The sequence below is a fragment of the Alligator mississippiensis genome, chromosome 11 (genome assembly GCF_030867095.1).
Source record: "Alligator mississippiensis isolate rAllMis1 chromosome 11, rAllMis1, whole genome shotgun sequence".
Taxonomy (NCBI): domain Eukaryota; kingdom Metazoa; phylum Chordata; order Crocodylia; family Alligatoridae; genus Alligator; species Alligator mississippiensis.
Window position 1 is genome coordinate 2,461,062 of NC_081834.1, and position 19,400 is coordinate 2,480,461.

The window sequence follows — 19,400 nt, forward strand, 5'->3', positions numbered from 1 at the left end:
CTGTGGTGCAGCGTCCGTGGGTCTGGGCATCTCCAGCCAGCTCGGGCCTTGGTTCGGGGAACACGGCATGGCTGCGAGAGCCAGGATGGCCAGCGTGCACCAAGCCAAGGGGCTGAGCACCCTTTGCTCAGCTTCATTGCTGGTTCCCGGGGTGGTCGAGCAGGCGTGAGAGGTCTGGGGTTGGGAGAGAAGCTGCTGAGCCCTGCTGTAGCTGCATTGGCTCCCACTTGGGGCTTCTTGGACTTTTTGGCCACTTTAGGTCAAAATGCAGGGCTGTGAATGTCGCCGCTGACGGCTGGTGGTTTTGCACGAGCTGAGTTGGACCTAAAGGTTTTCCCGGGACGGGGAATTTACCCATCGCTAGGCAAACCGTTCCCACTGCAATAGCTGAGGGTATGGGGTGACCCACCGCAGCGCGGGGGCAATGACCAGCCATGCAGCGGGGCAGGGTGGGGGTCTCATGTGTGCTTCCCCAGGGTCTAGGGGAGTTGGGATCCCTTGGAAGTAAGGGCTGAGCTGACATGGGACAGCACTAGGAGAGGAGAGCAAGCAGCACATCAAGTGGAAATCAGCCCGAGGATTGTGTAGCGATGCAGGGAGATGATGGGACCTGCAGCCAGGCGAGCTGTGGGGCCGCCCTGGACCCTGCGCCCCATCCTGCTGCCCCCCCCCGGCCAAGCTGGGGGGTCAGTGTTGGTATTTTAAGCCCAGGCATCACTGCCAGGAGAGGTTTAATACCCTAGTGCCTGGATCCTGTGCCCATCTCCCCCCCACAAGCCATCCCCACCACGGCAGGGTGATGGCTTCTGGCCTGGCTTCCAGATGGAGGCCACCCCCGGCACGTGGCTTGCCCTGTGCAGACAGCAGTAGGCGTTCGCAGGAGCACGGCAGCGGAGGCGAGGGGTTAGAGCAGCAACCACAGCCCCCGTGCACCTGGGCCCTCAGCTGCAGCCGTGGGTGTGAGCTGTGGCCCCCGCCCCTCGCACCTCCTCCAGGTGCTAGTTTCAGAGCAGGCAGAGGCTAACCCCAAGCTGCCGGAGGAGGCAGCGCTGCAAAGTAGCCTCACGTGTCCAGGCAGTGAGTGCCTGGCTAAAGTTATCCCTGTGAAAACGCCCTTCCTATTGCTCTGCTGCTCACAACCCCAGGCTCGTGCCGTCCCCGGGGGGAGCGTAAAGCACGATGAGACTGCACGCCTTGGAGCTGGTCTCTCTGCTTCCCCGGGGCGGAGGTTTCTAGGCAAGCAGTTGGCTGCATGAGCCAGGTGGATCTGGGTTCAGGGGTGGCTGGAGGTGCTGGGATCGCTGCCTGCTGGCCGAGCCCCGGGGAGCTCGCATCTACCCAGCCCCCTGCCCGAGGCAGGGTCAAGCATGTCTTATCCAAGTGCGTATCCAGACTGTGCAGGGCTCCCTGGGGGGCTCTGGGTGGGATGGGCAGGCTCCAGCCCCACACTGCTTGCCCTGCACACGTGTGGTCCCAACACGCAGGGATCAGGCTGGAGGGGAGTCTGGGGGCTTGGTTGGTTTGGGTGAGGATTTCTGCTTCCTCCTTCCTTGTTTGCATGCCTGAAGCATCCGCACGCTGCGAAGGGTGACACCTGTCCTAGAGCTCATTTTCTTGTATGTGGGAATTGCAGGAGGATGGCAAAAGGGAAGGAGTTGGGGCTGTTACACAGCCCCAGGGGCTGCTGGAGATGCAGAGCATCCTGCCATCTCCGCTGGGTGCTCACATCCCCATTCACCCCGGCCCTAGGAGGAGCTCTGTGTGTGCAGCCGCGTGGCAGGATGGCATCCCTCTGCCCCCGTGCACCCTGGCTGCCCCGGGGCAGGGGGACCCTCGCGTCCAGACCCGGCAGCGTGGAGCTGTCAGTGCTGAATCCCAGCCCTTGTGTGTGCTGTGAGCCCCCCCTGAGCTGGAAGCAAGGGCAGGGCCAGACCTGGGGGAGCGCTGGTGGGCTCCACAAGCTGCCGGGGGGGGTCCCTGGGATCGGGCAGGCTTCCAGCACATCCAAATGACCACATCCAGGATCCAAGGAGACCGCTGGCTGCGTGGTTTTCCCCACCCCTTTGCACGGCAGCGCCGACACCGGTTGTGCACCGAGATCCCCTGGAAAGCCCCAGAGCAGGGACTTGGCCATGCACTGGCTGGGACTCGGCACCAGCTCCTTGCTGCTTGCGTGCATTTGCAACAGGGGGGCAAGGGCCCTGTTTTTTTTCTCCACCCCCACCCTCCTTTCTTGCCCTGATTTCTTCTTTTTCCAGCTGGCCATGGGCAAACCGGTCCGTGTCAGGGCCAGCTGGGCCAGGCAGCTTCCAAAGCGCCCTGGGGGGGAGCAGGGACGGTGCTCAGATCCAATTACTGGCCTGGCCGGCGCTGCCCGTGGCTTGCGTCCATGCTCGTTACGGGCAAGCTGCGGGCAGTAAACACGTCAGCTCGTTGTGTCTTGCTTGTTAGCATGTGCCCCTCCTCTGCGGAGGGGACAGGACGCCCTGATCTGCCGGCAGCCCTGTTCCCTCCTCTGCGGGAGTGGGATGTGCCGTGGCAGCGAGCCTGTCTGCATGCCTGAGCCCTCATGCCCTGCCCCGCTGCTGATGCACCCGGGGACAGCTGTCTCGGCCTTCCCAGCACGCATGCTTAATCCAGCTCTGCCCACGGATGCTGGCAGGGCCAGCCAGTGCCCGCAGCACCGAGGCAGGCTGCAGCGTGGCTCTGTCCCTGCTTTAAAGCCTGCCCTGTCCCGGGTGCGAGGAGCTGTAGCAGGGCCGTGGCGCCCCCGTCTCCCGCATCCTGGAGCCTGCCCTGCGGCCAGCAAAGAGGTCTCCCATCCCAGACACCCACCTCCCCGTGGTCCAAACGCTTGGCAGCCACGTTACCCAGCTGTGCCGCAAAGCTCGGGCCACCTCTGGGTAGGATGCAGGGCTTGCAGAGCTTGGCCACTGGCATCTGGCTCCCAGGGGGCTGGGCTGGGTCCTGCTGGCTTTGTGGAGCGGAGGGTGGCTCAGCGCTCGAAACAGCAGCGTGCACGCGTGTGTTTGTGTGTGCATGGCGTTATGAGTGTTGGGCACCTCCCCAGCCATGCTCGTCCACCTGGCGTGCCCCAGACTGTGTCTTTCAAGGAGGGAGCCCGGCCGGCTGGGTGGGCACAGGACGGGGCCGCCTGGCTCTGGGTCCCGGGCTTGCCATGGGGGGAGCCTTGCAGCGTGCGCTCCCTCCCTGAGCCCCCAGAGCTGCTGCCGGCGCGCGGGACTCGCTAACGCCCCTTCTCCTTTCAGGCCGCGGGGCCCGGCGTGGCGACCCCGCGTCACCCCTTTTGTTTCCGGCGCGGCGCAAGCCCGGCCGTCCCCGCGGCCTGGCGCTCCCCTTCCTGCCACCCGCCTTACCGCTGGTTGTATTGCAGCAACAGCAGCTCCAGGCACAGCACCTCTCTCACGCCGCTCACGGGCCCCCGGTCCAGCTGCCACCTCACCCCTCCGGCCTGCAGCCTCCAGGGATCCCCCCCGTCTCCGGGAGCAGCTCGGGGCTGCTGGCGCTCGGCGCTCTCGGCAGCCAGGCGCACTTGACCGTCAAAGACGAGAAGAACCATCACGACCTGGATCACAGAGGTGAGACCCGAGCCCCCACCGCTCCTCGGGGCTGCCCCCTGCTCCCTTCTGCCCTCGCCGGGGCATTTTGGGGGCATTTGTACCTTCTCTTGGAGAGAGCTCCACAATGCAGCCCTCTAGCCTGGGCCCTGATGGGACCCCATGCCCTGATCCTGCCTCAGCCTGCTGCAATGTGGGTAGGGTGTGGGGGGTCCTTGGAGCTGCTCCCCGTCCCCGCGGCTAAGCCTGGCAGGACTAAACCAGGAAGAGAGGCCGCACTGTAAAATCCCCTCTCTGTGTTGCATGTATTATGCAATTCGCCGGTTGTTAATTGCTCAGTTAATTTAGACCGGCTATACGTGCAAAGTTACTGCCACGCCATAAACGGGTCCAACCAGCTCTGAAGTTTGAATCATAGAAAATGATGGAGCTGGAAGGGAGTTCGGGAGGTCACATCCAGTCCAACCCCTGCTCAAAGCAGGACCAGCCCCAACTACATCATCCCAGACAAGGCTTTATCTACCCGGGTCTTTAAAACCTCCAAGGATGGAGACCCCACTGCCCCTCTGGGTAACCTGTCCCAGTGCTTCACCACCCTCCTTGTGAGTGTTTCCCCTAATATCCAACCTCAACTTCCTTCCCAACATCCTTTCTGCAGTGAGGGCCCACAGCTGGACACAGGACTCCAGATGTGGCCTCCCCAGTGCTGAACAAAGGGGAAGAATCACTTCCCACAATATGCTGGCACCGCTCCTACTAATGCTGCCCAGGGCTGCCATTAACCTGGAAAATTAAAAAGAGTTAGAGCTGGAAAGTGTGCAGTGACTTTATAGCTGGTTTTGCTCCAGCTTTAATTCACAGGTGTAGCAGGGTGTGAAAAGCCAGATGCTGGAGAACACACCCCACAATGAATGGGGGCTTTTTTAATGTTTCCTACCCTGTGGGGGCCCAGGAGTGGGAAGATGAATGGTAGAGAGGGCGAGAGCAGCCCAGGCTGTCTTCTCCCACAGGTCCCCCAGGCGAGGGGCTGGGTCGGGGATGGTGGGGATGGCGCAGGGCAGGCATAGCCAAGGGGCAAGTGAAATACCATCCTGAGGCGGGGCGGGGAATCGGAGCAGGGTTCAGTTTTACAGGGTGCCTGATACCCTCCCTTGCCCCTTTAGGGTATTGCATGTCCAGGCCTTTCCCCATGGCTCGCTCGTGTCAAGTGCCATGGGCTTGGACAGCACCACCATGCAGGCTCCACTTCCCTTGGAAAAGCACCTTCATGGGGCCGTGCACCATGGCGGGGAGAAGCCAGACATGACATGGTAGGGTTGGCCATAGATGTGGCAAGTTAGGACTGCCAGAGCTGTGTGGTCCAGACAGCCCCCTCTTTCGCCGTCAGAAATCGGCTCGGTGGCTCTCCCAGGTGCGGGAGGCAGGGTAGAGATGCACCTTATGGAGATGCATAAGCTTTTGCAAGCTTGCGCTCACTTCATCCGATGCTGCACGTGCGCCAAAGCCAGCGACACTCCCTGCCAGCATCCTTGGTTTCCAATCACTATAAGAAATAAGAGGAAGGAAAACTTGTGCTGCTTCCATACACAGTGGTTGCCTTCATTTTTCCAGACCCTGAATTTCATCCCCCCCCCCTTGACCTTCCAGCTTCTCAAGCAACCTAGGCAATCCCATGGTTGTGCCCTCCCTCGGAGAAATGGTTGCAAGCCCTTATCAAATTGCATTTCATTTCTTCTTTTTGGGTTTCAATTGCCAGCGATCCAAGGGAAAACAGGCCCGTTTAGGTAGAAATGAATAACGAAACCGCCGGCCTGACCGCATCCCCTCCGTGTAGCAAAGCAGGTCTTTGTAGTCCCACAAAGCAGGGCGGCCGGGACGGTCAATAACTTCTCCCGGATTTATGGCTCGGCTCGGAGCGTGTGAATACTTTAGGTGCCTGCCATTTCCTTTTGTATTGCAGCGCATTTCCCCTGTTCGCTGTTTATTTTGCCATCTAATTCCCTTTGACAACAAGGGGGGGGTAGGTAGCGGGACAAGGGAAATTAATTTTAAAACGAAGATGAAAAGCACCAGCTCGGCTTTGATTGAGCAAAGCCAGACGTCCCTACGTGACGGGGAGCGGCGAGGTTGGTTTTCTATTTTTAAGACTTATTTGAACGTGTTTTATTTTTCTGTCTTCTCTTTCTCTTGGCTGTGACCCTGCCTCTCACCCGGGCCCTGTTCCCAAAAGAGCGCGACTCCAGCGCAGTAAGTACCGGTGTATGATTTTATTTTTTTTGTTTCATTTTGGGTTGTGTTTTGTTTTTTTTATTTTAATCTCGGCATCTGATCTCTGTGCTCTTTTCCTTTATCTATTGTTTTTCAGCACAGGCTTCCAGGTTCAGTCTCCTAAATGATCTCGGCTGGACAAACTGTTTAAACAAAACAAAAAAAAGGGGGAGGAGGGTGGGAAGAAAAGCAAAGCCAGCTGGTGCGGGTGGGTGGGTGCGTTAGTGCAAGCGGCGTGTGTGTGTTTGTGCGTGTGCATGGGTTTGGTGGCACAAAACACAAGCACGCGTGTTTCTGCCGGTGCCTGCGCTCTCCGCAAGCTTGGTTTTAAATCTTTTTTTGATGGCAGCTGAGTTGAAGATTCGGTTTCAATTGACTAAGCGTGGTGAATGAGCGCAGTCAGGTCTGGAGGGATAAAAATCCTTGCGGCGATTAGGAAAGCTATTTTATTCCTGATCACTGTTCTATTATCTTGGGTCATCTAATCTGTCGGGATGGCTTTGCCTATTACATTGTGTTAAGTAGGACTTGGAAGGTCAAGCAGTTAACTAACCATCTAAATAGCAATGGTGGGGCCAATTGTTGCCTCGAGCAGTGCTTTTCCTCTCCCCACCCCCAGACAACTATGCATTAATGGCCATGTTTAGTCCTCATTGCATCTTAAAGATGCAATCTGGTGCTGAGCAAAAGGGAGGAAAAAAACCAACCCCTTGTAAGTGTAAAGGGAAGATTTTTGCAGGGCAGAGACTGAGAGCTCCCCCTCCCCACCCCTTTATTTGTTTTAAAAAGCCTCCCTCTTCCCAAGCCAGCATCCCTTGCATCCTACCAGCTTCAACCATCTCCCTTCCCCCCGCCACCCTGCTTTTTGGGCCGTAGCCCAAGGTACACAATGCTTTCTGTTTAAAAGAAAAGCTGGCAGGACAAAAAACAGTTGAGTCTTCACTTTGCAGTGATTTCCTGTCATCCGTGTAGAGCCGACTTTCACAGCGCAGAGGCCACAAATGGGCCTTTTGAGAGTCAAATGCAGATGGAAATAAAAGTGCCATTTAAAAGGGGGGTGGTGGGAGGGAGAGGAGGGTTGTCCATCATTAACCTGCTTGTTAGGATCCTCTAGAGCAGTAAAGGGGGGTGGGTTTCTACATGAGAGAAACGTTTCCTATATATACATAATATATATATATGTGTGTATTAAAAAAAAAAAAAAAAAAAAAAAAAATCCCCACCGGGGATTTAATGCGCACGATAATCAGAGCCGAGATTCATTCATATTTTCCTGGCCTAGCCTGAGCAATAAAAAATATTTAGTCTCTTGGCTGCATGCCAGGCGGAGGCTGAATGGATCGATGGCTCTAAATGCTTGACATGATTCTCGGGTAGCTGCAAGGTTTTTCAGCATGACTGCCTGAGAAGAAAGGCCCCGGTGTTATCCAAAGCTGCTTATTGGGTACGGAGGAGAAACATGAACTGCTTTAGTTCTCCTTTTCAAGCAAAAAAGAAAGGGAAGCAGAGGAGCTTAGAAACATTTCTGCTTAGCATGGGGTGGCAGGCACTCTCGACGGCGAGGGATGGCGGCTGTTGCTGCCGCCGCCGGTAGGAGCCAATTGAATTGCCTCCACGTCGGAGCGGCCTCGTTCTGCAGGGCCAGGGCCGTGGCCGCGGCCGAGCCGTGCGGGGTTCGAAACTTCCAGCTTCGCGCTGCCATTTAGCTCTGGGCTCAGACTTGGAAGAGCGAGCGGATGGGCTGGTTGCAGGGCTTTGCGGCGACCTGTAGCTCCCTGGGGACGTGAGCTTCGTGGCATTGCAATGGCCCAGAGCTTTACGAGGCTCCTCGACGTGGCCCGGGGCTGCGGCCACGGTTCGATGGCATGGCGAGAATGCAGTTCCTACGTGTACTCTTGGGAGCACGTCTGGGATGAGATCCTGGCTCTGCAGGGCCCAGGAGAGGCTTCCCTAGGGTCAGGGTTTCCACCATTGGTTTTGGCAAGGGACTGGCCTTTATCGGCCCTTTGCATGTACTGGGGGAGAGGCTTTGCGTGCTTGAGTCATGTTACTTCCATGCTCCCGTGTGCAAGGAGGCAGGGACACGGATACAAGCTAGTCGGGGTGAATGGATCGGTGGCTGCAGCTCCTTGGATAAATGTTATATAATTCCCATCCTCCCTGAAGGGTTTTCAAAGGAGAATTTTAAATGCTCCCTCCCTGTTTTCAAATGGCTTACCCTGAGACTGGCTGAGGACTTGGCGATGCCCCCAGGGTCCTCCCCCATGCAGCAGATCACAGCCCGAGATGGCTCAAAGCTTGAGATGACCATCACTGAGAACAGCCCAACTCCATCCTATTTCGAACCCCCCCGGCAGGGAGGTGAAGGCTGCTATTCAGTCCCCCTCGGTCTTCGCTTCTGCAGACTAAATCAGCCCATTTTCCTCAGCCTCTCCTCACCAGTCCTGTCCCCCAGCCCACAACCATTTTCATTGCCCTCCACTGGCCTCTCTCCAACGTGTCCATATCCTTCTATAGTGGGGGGCCCACAGCTGGACACAGGACTCCAGATGTGGCCTCCCCAGTGCTAATAGAGAGGAAGCATCACTGCCCTCCATCTGCGGGCAACGCTTTTACCAGTGCAGCCCAGGATGCCCTTAGCCTTCATAATAAACCATGCAGTAAATGTTTCCCAGTTGGAGAGGGCCGAGGTGGGGGGAATCGTGACGAGTTGGAGAGAGGTTGCAGTCGCTGTTTCTGAAAGATGCTGCCTGTGATGTCTGGCCAGTAGAAACCAGTTCCTCAGGGTTGCTTTTCCCCTCCTTCCCTGTGTTGTTTCAGAATAACTCTGTCTCGCCGTCGGACAGCTTGAGAGCCAGCGAGAAGCACCGGAGCTCCACGGACTACAGCATCGACTCCAAGAAGCGGAAAGCCGAGGAGAAGGACAGCATGAGCCGATACGTGAGTCGTGAGCACGTGCCCCCTTGCCCGAAAACCAGGGGTCCCGCCCGCCCCTTGCAGCGCCAGCCAATGGAGGGGGACGAGCCCCGTGCTGAGAAGCTGCAGGGGCAAGAGAGGGGGGCGGTTCTGTGGGGGGTGGTCTTTCTATTGGCAGAAAGTCCCCAAACCCTTTGGGCCCTAACTTGACTCCAGGTGGGACGGCTGAGAGCTGTTTTCCCCGCCGGGGAATAGGGTACAGCCGGCGCCTCTCATAGCATCGCTCCTTGCTCTGCATTTCAGGACAGCGACGGTGACAAGAGCGACGACCTGGTGGTGGACGTCTCTAACGAGGTGAGCCCGGCTGCGTGGGGATGCTGTGGCCTGGAGCAGCGCCAGCTGGGCCAGGGTGGAAAGAAACCCCTAGCTGCACGTTGGGTCTTTTCCTGGCCTCTCTCCCAGGATTGGGGCCAGTTAGCCCATGCTGCTGGCAGTGCTGAGACCCCTTCTTCCCCCAGCTCAGCTCAGCTCAGCTCCCCTTTGAGACCAGGCTCACCACCTTCTCCCTCTCTCTCAGGATCCCACCACGCCGCGCGTCAGCCCGGCCCACACCCCCCCAGAGAACGGGATCGACAAAACCCGGGGGCTGAAGAAAGACGCGCCAAACAGCCCCGCCTCGGTGGCTTCCTCCAGTAGCACCCCCTCGTCCAAGACGAAAGACCTGGGCCACGTAGGTGGCGTGTGGCGGGAAGGGACACGGGTGGCGCCCGGGGTTTGCTGCGAGTGCAGACCCCCATCCTGCTTTCCCGGGGGGTGATGAGGCCTCGGAGAAGCCTCGCTGCCCTGCCGGTCTCATCCTCCCCGTTTCCTTCCCCTTCCCAGAATGACAAGTCGTCGACGCCGGGGCTCAAGTCCAACACTCCCACGCCGCGCAACGACGCTCCCACGCCCGGGACCAGCACGACTCCCGGCCTCCGGCCCATGCCGGGAAAGCCCACGGGCATGGACCCCCTGGGTAGGTTGCCTTGGAGTCGGTGCCAGGCTGTGGGGGGAGTCCAGGCCTCGCTGGGTGAGTCCTGGTGTAGCGAGGGCCCCGATCCTGACTCGGGGCTCGTGCAGCCTTGCATGGCAGGAGGCTGGAGGGCTGCCTGTCTTGCACGGGGGTGCTGGGTGCAGGGCCCTTTGGGAGGTGCCAGGCTTTGCCCTCGTGCTGCCTGGCTTCAGGGAGCTGCAATTCTGCACCGGGAGCACCTGGTCAGTGCAGGCTTCCTCTGGCACTGACCGCTGGGGAGAGACCAGGCCCCGGGCAGGCGGTTGTGATGGACGTTGAGGTCCCTTAGGCCTGTAGTCTCCAAATTCGGCATCTCTTTGAATGCTGGAGGTTGCAAGGGGGGGGAGAGAGAAGCTGGGGCCAGCTGGAGGACAGGTGCTGGAGGAGCACCCCCACCCCTGCATTCGCCGCCTCTCTGCCCCCCACCCCGAGAGACCGGGTTGCACAGCCTTGGGGCTGACCCGGTGTGGCCTCCCTCATGTTCCCCTCCAGCGTCAGCCCTGCGGACGCCCATCTCCATAGCAGGCTCCTACGCGGCCCCCTTTGCCATGATGGGGCACCCCGAGATGAACGGGTCCCTCACCAGCCCGGGAGCCTACGCCGGGCTCCACAACATCCCTCCCCAAATGACGGCCGCCGCCGCCGCCGCCGCCGCCTACGGTCGATCGCCAATGGTGAGCTTTGGAGCTGTACGTAGCCCTTTTAGCTCCTTTCTTGCTCCCGCCGCGCGTTGGGGAGGGTGGGGACAGGGCCTGGGAGGGAGCTGTCTTTGCAGCAGGTCTCCACCAGCTCCTAGCTGGTCTTTGCTGCAAGACTCTGTTGAGTGCCCAGGTCGGGGGGCTGGAGGGGGTCACCCTTGTGAAACCTGGTGCTGTGCACCCCCAAAGTAGAAGGGTTTGGGCAATGCACCTGAGCAAGGGCTGACTGCATGGTGGGGGGACTCCTTAGAGGGTACGGGGGGGGGGGCGGGAGCCTGTTCTCAGGGGACTTCGTCCCGCAGCTCCGGCTGGTTCTCCTCTCTAGCTCCCCCGAATCAGTGCGGAGCCACCTATTTTTACTTCTCCGCCCGTCCAGGGGCCCGTGCGGCAACCGGCGTGTCCTGTCGCAGCCCAGCAGGCCAGGGAAGGTGCCCCCATCCCTGGATTTCCGTCCCCTCTCGGCACAGTAGCCGCCTCGCTCTCTGCTAGTGCATGGGGGAAGCGGTCGGGTTTCACGCGGTGGCCGGCGTCTGACGTGCCTCGTGTCTGCTCTCAGGTCGGCTTCGACCCCCACCCACCCATGCGGGCGCCCGGACTCCCCACCAGCCTGAGCTCCATTCCCGGCGGGAAACCGTAAGCTCCCTTTAGATAACTCCATCCCCGCGGGGCGTTCGGTGCTGAGAGCCGTGCCTTTCCCCTCGCCCCTCCCCACATCCCTACTGCTCTTTCATCCAAATCATAGAAAATGAGGGTTGGACAGGACCTCAGGAGGTCACATCTAGTGCAACCCCCTGCTCCAAGCAGGATCAGCCCCAGCTACATCATCCCAGCCAAGGCTTGTTGAGCCAGGCCTTAAAAAGGTTCAAGGATGGAGAGTCTACCACCTCTCTGGGGAGCCTGTTTCATTGGGTGTAGGGAAGGTGGCAGGACCTCGGTTCGTCCACCTCCCTTGGCATCGGCAGCCAGCTGTGCTCCGAGTCCGCCCTGGCATCGCCCCGAGCTGTCCCGGGGGTCGCACGCCCTCGGTGGCATCCGCTAGAGGAGCTGTGCTGCAGCTGGAAGGTCTCCCCTGCTCCGTCCTTGCAGCCCAGCAGCCTTCCCCGTGGGCTGATCCTGTGGCTTGTCCTCCCCAGAGCCTACTCCTTCCATGTAAGCGCGGACGGCCAGATGCAGCCGGTGCCCTTTCCCCACGACGCCCTGGCCGGCCCCGGCATCCCACGGCATGCCCGGCAGATCAACACGCTGAGCCACGGCGAGGTGGTATGTGCCGTGACCATTAGCAACCCCACCCGACACGTGTACACCGGTGGGAAGGGGTGCGTGAAGATCTGGGATATCAGCCAGCCCGGCAGCAAGAGCCCCATCTCGCAGCTGGATTGCCTGGTAAGTTGGAGGCCGGTGGCGGTGCGGGCATGGGCTGAGCAGACCACCGTCCCCGGCGGGTTCGAGAAGTGCCCCGGTAACGGCCAGGCCGTCTCTGACTCCCGCAGAACAGAGATAACTACATCCGCTCCTGCAAGCTGCTGCCCGACGGGCGCACGCTGATCGTGGGAGGGGAGGCCAGCACGCTGACCATCTGGGACCTGGCCTCCCCGACGCCACGCATCAAGGCCGAACTGACCTCCTCCGCTCCAGCCTGCTACGCCCTGGCCATCAGCCCTGACGCCAAGGTCTGCTTCTCCTGCTGCAGCGACGGCAACATCGCTGTGTGGGATCTCCACAACCAGACGCTAGTCAGGTGAGGCTCGGGACCCTCGGTTGTGGTTGAGTCCCCCGGGGTGATCGGTGGTTTGGACAGGGCTGGGGCTGGATTAGATGTGACCTCTGGAGGTCCCTCCAGCCCTACTTCTCTCTGACTCTATGGAAGTGCAGGTGGTGGAGAGGGGAAGTCAGTGCCATCTTTGTTGCGGGCACGGCGTTCAGCACATGAGGAAGCCCAGTCTCGGGGCAAGGGGAGGGGTGGGTACATGGGTGGATCTAGACTTCTGAAAAGGCGGTGCAGATGGCGAAGTGTATTATCACATTAAAAACAGCCTTTTTTCTCCAGTTAAGAACCAACTAGAAGCTTTCCTAATAGGCCAGAGACCTAGGGCTGGGCAACTCGGTTTCAGATCGAAGCAGAAATAAAGACAGGTTTTTACTGGAACGAGTTGAAAGGCTACAGGGCTGTGAAATGGGAGCTTCATGACCAGAAGCAGCTAACTGACAGCAGCGATGCAAGACAAAGGCTAGTTGGATTGCATCACGACCGTTAAAAGAGGGTCATTAACATGTGTGGAGTGAAGAGATTAGCAGGCATCAGCTAGATGACAATGAGCCATGTTGTCAAGTGCCTCCCTCAGCTAGCAGTGCTGCTGCCCCTGCCATGCTGTTGCTTTTAAACTTTGGATGGAGCAGGAAAAAGAGATTTCTGACCCCCTGGCGTGTTGAATTGCTTCTCCTTAGGCAATTCCAAGGGCACACAGACGGCGCGAGTTGCATAGACATCTCGCACGACGGTACAAAATTGTGGACGGGGGGGCTGGACAACACCGTGCGTTCCTGGGACCTGAGGGAAGGAAGGCAGCTCCAGCAGCATGACTTTACTTCCCAGGTGAGCCCCGGGGGTCTCGGGGTCCCCAGAGGAGGGGAGACCACCTTGGTCTGGGCTGTGAAGGAGCTCATCTATTTGCTGGGGCATCTGAGAGCGGGTTATTTCCTGGAGGAGGGTTGATCTTGGAAGAAGGTGGATCTCGGCAGTGCTCAGTGTCAGGTGGCATCATTGGCACATGCTGGCGTTCGCTGCACGGTCTGTGTTTGTGTATTGGATGGCATCTCTCGGGCACCAGCCAGCCCGGGGCTGGATGCTGCTTGATACAGCCAGAGCCCTTGTCCCCCTGCTTGACCTGTGGCAAGTTCAAGGGTGTTTGGATGTCTTGGGCATTGTGCCTGGCAGTTGTATGAGAGGGTTTGTTTCCAAAATGTTTAAGAGAAGGTTGGACAGATGTGGCTGGGATAGTTTAGACCGGGATGACCCTGTTGGGGGCTGGGCTAGATCATAGACTCGTAGAAAATAAGGGTTGGAAGGGACCTCAGGAGGATTTAATCCAACCCCCTGCTCAAAGCAGGACCAGCTCCAACTACATCATCCCAGCCAAGGCTTTGTCTACCCGGGTCTTAAACCGCCAAGAATGGAGACTGCACCACCTCTCTGGGCAACCTGTTCCGGTGCTTTACTACATTCCTCGTGAGGGAGTTTTTCCTACTATCCAACCTCAACTTCCCTTGCTGCAGCTTGAGCCCATTGCTCCTTGTCCTGTATCTGCCCCCACTGAGACCAGCCCAGCTCCATCCTCTTTGCAGCCCCCCTGCAGGGAGGTGAAGGCTGCTATTCAATCCCCCTCGGTCTTCTCTTCTGCAGACTCAATCAGCCCAGTTCCCTCCCCCTCCTCACCAGTCCTGTCCCCCAGCCCCACAGCCACTTTCATTGCCCTCCGCTGGACTCTCTCCAATGTGTCCACATCCTTTCTGTAGTGGGGCCCACAACTGGACACAGGACTCCAGATGTGGCCTCCCCAGTGCTGAATAGAGGGGAAGGACCACTGCCCTCCATCTGCTGGCACCGCTCCTACTGATGCAGCCCAGGATGCCGGTAGCACACTGCCGGCTCCCATCCAGTTCATTGTCCCCTGTCCCCCCCAGGTGCTTTCCTGCAGATCTGCTGCCCAGCCCGTCACCCCAGCCTGCACCGGTGCAGGGGATTGTTCTGTCCCAAGTGCAGGACTTTGCACTCATCCTTGCTGAACCTCATGAGATTTCTTTGGCCCAATCCTCCAATTTGTCCAGGTCACTCTAGATGTAACGTCGCCAGCTCTACCAGCCAGATGGCTCTGATTTTATAAGTGGAGGCTTTTTAGGGACCAGTGGAGCTCAGAGTCATTGCCAACAGAGCGTTGTGGCCTTGGGGAAGCATTTTGGGGGTCGGGGGTGCCTGGACACCAGCCCTTGCTGTGACCGCGATAGGTGTTAGTCTCACTCTTGTTGCCTTTCTCAGCCAAAGTCTGACTTTGCATCATAAGCCCAGCCCAGGTGGGAATCTTGCATTGCTTCTGCCTTGTGGCACCTGCTGCCGGGGTAAATCAATAGCTCTGGTCCCTAGGCTTTTTTGGCACGGCCGTTTGGCCGGCGCGGAGGTTGACTCCCAGGCTCTAACGACCTTCTGCGCCTTCCTTCAGATCTTCTCGCTGGGCTACTGCCCAACCGGGGAGTGGCTGGCGGTGGGCATGGAAAGCAGCAACGTGGAGGTGCTGCACCACACCAAGCCGGACAAGTACCAGCTGCACCTGCACGAGAGCTGCGTCCTGTCGCTGAAATTCGCCTACTGTGGTAAGTCCCCGCCGGGTCGCTCCCTTGTCGAGGGAGCCGGCGTGAAGCGCTAAATGGCGTGGCAGAAAACTGCATTTAATCAACGCACTGTCAGAGCAGAGGGAAAGCTTGTCAGCAAAGGCCATGGAGGGAGGTGGGGGGGCGGGGGGATCTCACCAGCCCTGGGGGTTTCTCTTTGGCACTGTCCTCAAAAGCGACCCGGGTCCTGTCGGGCAGAGCGAGGGGCCGGGATATGTCGGTGTCAATGTTATTGAATCGGCGGATGGAAAAGCACTGCCGCTGACAAAACAGCCCTTTGTTCGCCGGCATCCTTCGGCAGACAGCAGAGGCAATGAGGCGTAAGCACAGGCCGGGGTCACGGCACATCCTTTCACCGCCGGTTACTGTTCGTTTATCAGAGCTGGCTCGTGCAGAAGCCAAAGGTGGGGCCGTCTGACCTCGCCGGCTGCTCCCGGATCCGTCTCCCACGTCCCCCTCGGGAGCAGACGGGCCGGTCAGGGGGCTTTGCTCTGCGAGCTGTCTTTTTTTCTTTGGGAGAGGAACCAAGCTTGTGGCTGCCCTGTTGTCGGTGGCTGGAGAGAAAGTGATCCCCCATTTGTGTGTCTAGGTAAATGGTTTGTGAGTACGGGGAAAGACAACCTGCTCAATGCCTGGAGAACTCCCTATGGGGCCAGCATCTTCCAGGTAAGGGGCTGCTCCGCTTTGGACCAGGGTGGGGTTGGGAATAGCTCGGGCATCTCCCAGCTGGAGGCTTTGCACCATCCTCGCGGTGAGGAAGCTACCTGGGCACCTCCCCAGCTAGGAGAAATGGGGCTGATGGATGCTTTCGCTCTTCATCAGGCAGCGGTGATGCTGCCGGGGGGAGGAAAGGATGTCAGGGGTGGCGTCTAATGCCTTCTGTTTAAAACGCACCCAACACCTCGGTCCGAAGTCGGCGAACGTCGGCCACCAGCAAGCCAACGTCCGTTGGGTGCCTCTAGAACAGGCCATTTATCCCAGCTGGCTTATAAATAACAGCGCCGCTGTCGCCACCAAGCTTTTCCGCTTACTCAAATGCGGTTGCAACAGCACCGAGACACCAAACTGATTTTTTTGTTTTTGTTTTTGTCTATTTATTCGTTCCTCCCCCCCACAGTCGAAAGAATCCTCATCTGTCTTGAGTTGTGACATTTCAGCAGATGACAAATACATTGTAACAGGCTCTGGTGACAAGAAGGCCACAGTCTATGAGGTCATCTATTAAACACGGATTTTAACGGGGCTGTCAACTCCGAAGATCAGGCTGCAGCCTGACAACACAATGGCGAGGCTCTGAAGGATGGAGGGGAAATGAAAGCCGACCAGCCATGCGTTGAGACATTGTTTTCTGCTGGGCGGTGTACCGCGGGTCCCCGAAGCCTTGGAGAGGATGCATTTAAGGCCGGGTCTATACTACGGAGGGACTGATGATGTATGGATTGCTTTGAAGGCCTGCAAAGATGCACACATCAGAGCCCTAAAGAGATTCTGGTTTGGTTTGGGGGCTTGGTTTTCCCCACCCCCACCCCTTTATTTTATTTTTTATTTTTTTTGGTTCTTTTGTCTGCGCTTTGGTGGCACTATAAAGGACTTATTTTTTATCGTGACTTTTTTTTTTTTTTTCTTTTTTGGTGCACGCTGCATAAGACTTGTGAAAAGTGTAAATAAAGGACTCGTACCTAGAATCGGAAGGGTGGGGGAATCCTCCTGGTACACTAGTTGTGTATTTTTTTTTTTAATTTTTTTTTTTTGTCTGCTGTAATTGTATTCCACTGATGGTTTGGTGGTGGCAAAGTTCCCCTTCTCCCCCCATCCCCTCCCAGCCCTCACCTCCCCATTTGGGGCACTTCTTTGACATGCAGCTTGTAACCAGGTTGAGCAAAGATGTCCACTGGTGAAGTTGTTCCTACTGTTGTATATGTGAATTGTCCAGCGTGTTAGTCCCATGTTTGAACACTGTACGGACTGAAGTCAAATTGGTCAGATCTTCAGCTACTGATGTGACATCAGCAAAAACAATCACGTTTTTATATGGATTTTTTTTTTTTTTGTGCTCATATGTTTGAAGAAAACGGGAAGTCCACCTTCTGCAATGCTTCTGCTCAAGCCCTTCTTGATCTTTGGACATAAACAACGAGGAATAATTTCAAAGAAAGCATAGTAAAAACAAAAAAAACAAAAAAAAAAACAGCTCAGGGAGCCATGAAAGATAATAGCAACTTAAGTGTTTTGTATTCAAATGAAAGTAAAAAAATTAGAATTGATAACCTTTAAAATACATTTTTTTTTTTTTTTTTTTTTTTTTTAAAGTTTACTAACCGGTAGGGTTTGTGTGTGGTGGGGGAAGGGGTGGGGGGCTGTCTCCGGTAGGGCTCTGTGGCTTTTACGGTCTTGTGACTTCTGGCGTATAGGTTTCAACGAAGCAAAACCCATCCCCACACAGGCCTGCGTTTCAGCGTTTTGTACTAAAGGGTAAAAATGAATAAATAATGGAAAATAAAAAGTATTTGTGTAGCAGATGTGCTCACCCTGTATTGTAGCATACAGAAGAGAATTTTTATACTACATTTTTATGGATTATTTTTTAATTTTTTGATTTTAATCTGGTCAAAAAATAATTAGGGTTAAGGTGAAGAAAGAAGAAGAAAAAAAAACTACCTGTTTTAAATGCATTGATAATACAAAAGGATGATAATGTAGAGATGCTCTTTACCTTTCTGTTCTTGGATGCATGTTCAGCATCAAGGCAGTATCCCAAGTTCTCCGCGGTACCCTCCAGCTGTGGCAGTGGTTTGGGATGGAGTAGACGAGAGGTGAAAATCAATTGTATGGGATTTTCTTTTCGGTGTTTAAGATGTGATGGGGTTTTTTTGCTCAAGACTCAAATGAGGGAAACCTCAAAGGCAAAAGCATGCACCTGACCTGACTGGGAAATAGGCGCCTGTGACTCTGAGACCCTCGCTCTGTAGCACGAAAGCTTGGGCCTTGATTTACCGTGTGCATGATGTATTTGGAAAAGCGCCGGCCTAGGAAAACCTGTATTGTTGGGTTCGGTTTTGTGTTTTTTGGAGGGCGGTTATGTCAAGAAAAATGACTGTGAAACCAACACCATCCCCAGTGGATGTGCGGATGCAGTCAGAGCTGCTTAGTTTAATGACTGCAGCGTTTGACTGCTTCTGGCTCTGCGCTGACCTGGCTGCTTTGAATAACCAGCTTTTCAACACAACGCTGAGCCGTGGCCGGGTTTGCATGGGAAGAACTTTTTCCAGTCGGCACTCAGGGCTGCAGTAGAGACTGCCATATCAGCCGGGGATTTGTGATGCTTCCCACCCTAGACTCGCCCCCAGGAGCCTTCCTGGGCATCCGGTCTGAAATGGTTGTGGGTGGTATATAATCTCCTAGGTTTAAACATGCATGCAGAAGCCCATGAGAAACAGCCCCCATGGGGGTCCCACAAATACCCTTTTTGCAGTCATTTTTCAGAGTAGTAACCCACCCCAGCTGACTAACGTGCCGGGGATGGCACAGGTTCAGATGGCTGTGAACTTTGCAATGGGGGAGCTCCCACTCACGCGCAGATGTCCCGAGCAGTTTCTTGGTTGCACGCTGGTGCTTTTCTAAAAAATACATAAATAAAGCAAAAGGTAAAAAAAAAAAAAAAAAAAAAAAAAAAAAAAAAAAGCCAAGCCCTGCCTGGCGCTGGGTCGGCGGAGGGGTTTACCAAGTCATCCGGTCTCAACATTACACCAAAGTATGTAGCAGAGTATGTACAGCTGTTAATACCGACAACTGGTTTTGTATTAAAAAGAGGGGGAAAAAAAAGAGAGACAAAAATGAGGGTGGGGTGGGGGGCGGGGAATAAAAAGAATAAAAACTTAAATGTAATGAAGTGCAAATGAAAGCAAAGTGTCTATAAAGCATTTGGTCTATGAAAACCCTGCACTGAGTTGTTAATAAAAGCAAACAAGCAAACCGGCTGCCCATCGTTGTTCTTGTGGGAACGTGCCTGGCCCTTTTGGCACCAGCAGGTCGGGCTTTGGCAGCTCTGGTTTCTGCTCGGGGCTGCGGAGCCTGGAAAACTGCTGTTCAGGATGAGGCTTGCGGACGCTTGGAAGCGGGCCCCGGGTGCCGACGGAGAGATGGCGTGCCCGTGTGCCGATGGAGACATGGTGTGCTGTGGAGAGATGGCGTGCCCGTGTGCCGATGGAGACATGGTGTGCCCGTGTGCCGATGGAGACATGGTGTGCCGGTGGAGAGATGGCGTGCCCGCGTGCCGATGGAGACATGGCATTGTGTGACTTAGCCCCGTCCCGTTCGAGCACGGCAGAGAGGTGCTCAGTTCACATGGCAGCTGGCGGCGAACACCCTTTGGGCTTGTGGGCAAGCACCCAGCCAAGGTGAAGAGCATGCTGTCGGCTCCCAACGCCTCCTGATGGGCTCCTGGTCTCTGCAGACTTGTGGATTATTTTCCGTCTCCCAAGGTGACTTTGCGGGTAGTGGGTGCGA

The 19,400-nt window shown here is 56.5% G+C and overlaps 1 protein-coding gene across 9 annotated transcripts in view; it reads left to right on the top strand.

The window, feature by feature from the left end:
- TLE3 (TLE family member 3, transcriptional corepressor) overlaps positions 1-18,866 on the top strand; it is a 33,959-nt gene extending 15,093 nt beyond the window's left edge. For 4 of the 9 annotated variants that reach the window (XM_059714512.1, XM_059714515.1, XM_059714511.1 and 1 more), the window contains exons 7-20: positions 3,395-3,599; positions 5,809-5,825; positions 8,667-8,786; positions 9,066-9,116; positions 9,340-9,492; positions 9,645-9,831; positions 10,306-10,502; positions 11,068-11,144; positions 11,645-11,894; positions 12,002-12,249; positions 12,957-13,104; positions 14,726-14,876; positions 15,484-15,560; positions 16,012-18,866. In XM_059714512.1, the coding sequence (XP_059570495.1) occupies positions 3,395-3,599; positions 5,809-5,825; positions 8,667-8,786; positions 9,066-9,116; positions 9,340-9,492; positions 9,645-9,831; positions 10,306-10,502; positions 11,068-11,144; positions 11,645-11,894; positions 12,002-12,249; positions 12,957-13,104; positions 14,726-14,876; positions 15,484-15,560; positions 16,012-16,119 (1,989 nt within the window). In that variant the 3' untranslated portion in view covers positions 16,120-18,866. The remainder of the gene's footprint in view (positions 1-3,394; positions 3,600-5,808; positions 5,826-8,666; positions 8,787-9,065; positions 9,117-9,339; positions 9,493-9,644; positions 9,832-10,305; positions 10,503-11,067; positions 11,145-11,644; positions 11,895-12,001; positions 12,250-12,956; positions 13,105-14,725; positions 14,877-15,483; positions 15,561-16,011) is intronic. The other 5 variants (XM_019477737.2, XM_019477739.2, XM_019477738.2 and 2 more) reach the window with 3 other exon arrangements.
- The last annotated feature ends 534 nt before the right edge of the window (positions 18,867-19,400 follow it).